The sequence below is a fragment of the Pseudozyma flocculosa genome (assembly GCF_000417875.1).
Source record: "Pseudozyma flocculosa PF-1 unplaced genomic scaffold scaffold00013, whole genome shotgun sequence".
Taxonomy (NCBI): domain Eukaryota; kingdom Fungi; phylum Basidiomycota; class Ustilaginomycetes; order Ustilaginales; family Ustilaginaceae; genus Pseudozyma; species Pseudozyma flocculosa.
In genome coordinates, this window is record NW_006920881.1 from 135,152 (window position 1) to 139,066 (window position 3,915).

General features: G+C 68.0%; 2 protein-coding genes across 2 annotated transcripts in view; one reads left to right on the forward strand and one right to left on the reverse strand.

The window, feature by feature from the left end:
- Positions 1–444: 444 nt before the first annotated feature.
- On the forward strand, positions 445–2,894 carry PFL1_04051 (uncharacterized protein; the record flags this gene model as incomplete). Its single annotated transcript, XM_007881575.1, has 2 exons — positions 445–929; positions 1,232–2,894. 2 exons carry the CDS (start codon positions 445–447, stop codon positions 2,892–2,894), a joined length of 2,148 nt encoding a protein of 715 aa, XP_007879766.1.
- Positions 2,895–3,291: 397 nt separating this feature from the next.
- PFL1_04052 (uncharacterized protein) overlaps positions 3,292–3,915 on the reverse strand; it is a gene marked incomplete at both ends in the record, with an annotated part of 2,250 nt that continues 1,626 nt past the window's right edge. Inside the window, one exon of the mRNA XM_007881576.1 lies at positions 3,292–3,915. This exon is cut by the window's right edge and continues 1,465 nt beyond it. Coding sequence (XP_007879767.1) covers positions 3,292–3,915 — 624 coding nt within the window.

Genomic DNA, 3,915 nt, shown 5'->3' on the forward strand with positions numbered 1-3,915 from the left:
CCCGGCGCGGGGCCGTCATCGGTGCCCGGGTCGTCGACGCCGCCCCTCCCACCACCGCCCCCCGGCTCCGCAGCAGCAGCGGCGCTGGCACGGCAGGAGGAGGAGGCGCGGCAGCGCCAGGAAGGAGGCGAGGGCGTTGATGTTGCCGAAACCGGCGCTGACGGCCTCGTCGCCGGCCCGTCCACTGGCGCATCGACGCCGCGGACGCGGCAGAGCTCGCCGCAGGCCTCGGGCTCGGCCGGCATCGCCTCCTCGACCAAGCGCAAGTCGAGGTCGTCGCGCGTCGACGGCGTCTCCGGCTCCGCTGGCCCATCATCGATCAAGCGGGCCAAGGGGCTCACGGCCAAAGGCCCGACGGCGGAGAAGTATACCCCTCCCTCGACCCGCCTGTCGGACCTTGGCGGCATCTCCTCGGCCATTGAAAAGGTCCTGGAGCTGATCGCCATGCCCCTCTGCCACCCGGAGATCTACGCCCACACCGGCGTTAAGCCTCCGCGCGGCGTTCTCCTCCACGGCCCGCCCGGCTGCGGCAAGACGATGCTGGCGGGCGCGTTGGCCGGCGAGCTCAACGTGCCCTTCCTCTCGATTTCGGCGCCCTCGATCGTCTCGGGCACCTCTGGCGAGTCGGAGAAGACGCTGAGGGACACGTTCGACGAGGCTGCGTCGATCGCGCCGTGCATCCTCTTCATCGACGAGATCGACGCCATCACGCCAAAGCGTGAGACGGCGCAGCGCGAGATGGAGCGGCGCATCGTGGCGCAGCTGCTGACCTCGCTCGACGACCTGTCCTGGGACAAGACCGACGGCAAGCCCGTCATGATCATCGGCGCCACCAACCGGCCCGACTCTCTCGACCCTGCCCTCAGGAGGGCGGGGCGCTTCGACCACGAGATCGCGTTGGGGGTACCGGACGAAGACGGTCGCGAACAGTGAGTTTCCAAATCGGCAGTCACCGGTGATGCCGCCGCTGCAATGGCTGAAAGATGTCGCGGGGGGAGAGACGGCCTGGGTCAAGATTAAAAACACGCATACTCGTGAGCGGTCCTAGACCGCGCTGAGCGGGACGCCTTCGGGCACCCATTCAAGTCCATGAACCTTTGGCTTCTCCCCGCGTGCTGCCCGCGCGCTCGGCGGGCGAGGCGGCCTTTGTCGTCGTTGTTGCAGGACTTGACGGCAGTGCTGACACGCAGAGCATCAACTCATCGTGCCCATCATCTGTCCCATCGCGCAGGATTCTCCGAGTCCTGGCCGGCAAGCTGCGCCTCTCGGGCGGCTTCGACTTCCGTGCTCTGGCCAAGGCCACTCCGGGCTTCGTCGGTGCCGACTTGACGGCGCTGACGAGCGCAGCAGGCATCATTGCCGTCAAGCGGATATTCCGTCAGCTTGGCATCGAAGGCGCGCTGCCTCCGCCGGGCGATGTCGCTAGCTTGGCCGCGCCTGCGGAGGCGGCGTCCTCGGCGGACGCCCCAAACCCTCAAGCCTTTGCATCGGCGGACGTCGAGATGAGCTCTGCCGATGCAGATGCCACCAAAGCTCCGAGCGAGGCAGAAGCCACGGCGCAGCAACCAGCGCAATCGCAACCGCAAGTTGATCAGCCTGGGCCGCCTCACACGCCTCCCGCCGCCGCCGCGTCCGACGCGTCCAGCAAGGTTGTGACGGTCTCGTCTGGCGTCCAGCCGGCCAGCAGCTTCTTTGATGCTCTACCCGAGTCGCTGAGGGACTCTTCGATCGCCACCTTCCTTCGCACGCACCCGCTGCCGCTCAGCAGCGCCGAGCTCGAGCCGCTCTCGATCTCCAACGACGACTTTGTCGAGGCGCTGCCGTCGGTGCAGCCCTCTTCGAAGCGCGAGGGCTTCGCCACGGTGCCCGACGTGTCGTGGGCCGATGTCGGCGCGCTGCACGACACGCGCGAGGAGCTGTCGATGGCCATTGTGCAGCCGATCCGCCGGCCGGAGCTCTTCCGCGCCGTCGGTGTCAGCGCCAGCTCTGGCGTGCTGCTGTGGGGCCCGCCGGGGTGCGGCAAGACGCTGCTGGCCAAGGCGGTGGCCAACGAGTCGCGGGCCAACTTTATCAGCGTCAAGGGGCCCGAGCTGCTCAACAAGTACGTCGGCGAGAGTGAAAAGGCGGTGCGCCAGGTGTTTGCACGCGCGCGCACGTCTTCGCCGTGCGTCATCTTCTTTGACGAGCTCGACGCGCTGGTGCCGCGGAGGGACGATGCGCTGTCCGAGTCGTCGTCGCGCGTGGTCAACACGCTCCTGACGGAGCTCGACGGGCTCGAGTCGCGCGTCCAGACCTACGTCATCGCCGCCACCAACCGGCCGGACATGATCGACCCGGCCATGTGCCGACCGGGAAGGCTGGACAAGCTCCTCTACGTCGACCTGCCCTCGCCCGCCGAGCGCGTCGAGATCCTAAAGACGCTCACGAAAAAGTCGCCGCTGGCCGATGCCTCGAACGTGGCCGAGGCCGGCGACGTCGTCGACCTGCGCGCCGTCGCCCAAGACGCCCGCGCCGACGGATTCAGCGGAGCCGACCTGGCCGCCCTCACGCGCGAGGCGGCCGTGACGGCGCTGCGCGAGACGATCCAGTTCTCCATGTCGCTCGACGCCGACCCGCCAGGCCGCTTGCCGCCGTCTTCGTCGTTGGCGTCGTCAGCGGACAGGGTGGCCAGCGTCGTCATCACCCAGCGCCACTTTTCGCGCGCCCTCGACAAGGTCCAGCCGAGCGTCAGCCTGGCCCAGCGGAAAAAGTACGCCAACCTCCGCAGCCGGCTCAGCGGTCTGCCCACGGGGCCGGCCGCGGCAAAGGAAGACGTCAAGCCGCCCACGACGACGGCGGGCGAGGGCGCGGCCGCGTCGTCCGACGACGCACCTGCTGCCGTCCCCTCGGCTTAGGCAGCCGTCACCACCGCTGCCACATTGGGCTCCCCTGTCCCTCCCTCCCTCCGTTCTTTCTGCTCGTGTCTTATTCTCGGCCCCTCCTCGTCTCTCCCTCTGTTGCGTGCAGAACGCATCCTGTACTTGTACCGTTCATCGTCCGCTGGCCGTTCCGCGCAACCCACACAGCTGCAGCATATCTGCCACTTGGCCTCGAATCACCGCGAGCGATCAACGGCATGCATATCAAAGTAGGGTACCGCTCGTCGTCGTCGCGGTGGGCATGGCCGATGCGCCCCTCTGGACGCTCGTTTGTCGGGCAGATGAAGGCGAGCAGGGATGGATGGGTCGTAAGGATGTTCGTACAAGGCGATTGGCTAGATTGGGGCAGCAGCAGCGCGGTGAGGGGAGACCTCTACAATTTGGCCTTTGGCTGGTCGCCGTGCTGCGCCACGTTGGGCAGCGAGGCGCCCTGCGGCGTGACCTGTCTACCTTCTAGCACCTCGCTGTCGGCATCCCCCACCGCTGCTCCCGCTGCCCCCGCCGCCACCGCCGCCGTCGTCGTCGAGGTGGATGCGGCACCGGCGCGCGGCGAGTTAAAGAGGATGACGTTGACGGTGACGTCGTCGCGGTACCGCCTCGACTCCGGGCTGGGGATGGCGAGGAGACCCGAGACGCGCTGCTGGTTGGCGCCGCCGAGGGCGTTTCGGATGAGGTGGGTGGACAGGTTGTCGTCCTGGAACGTGAAGGCCTTGAGCTCCTCGGGCCCCTTTGAGAGCGGGTGCTGCTTGGCGTTGGCCAGCTGCAACTGCTGCTCGGGCGTCGCCTGCCCGAGCTTGCCCAGGTCCTGGTTGCTCGCCTCAAAGCACTGGCGGTGCAGGTCCGTGGCCAGAATGGTGCCCTTGACGCCGGCCAGGTGGCCCGCCACCAACCCGACGACCTCTTCGTTGGACACCATGTCCCACAGCCCGTCGGTGGCCATGACGACGAAGCGCAGCTCGCGCGACGGCGACGATGACGACGCGCCCACCCGCCGCCC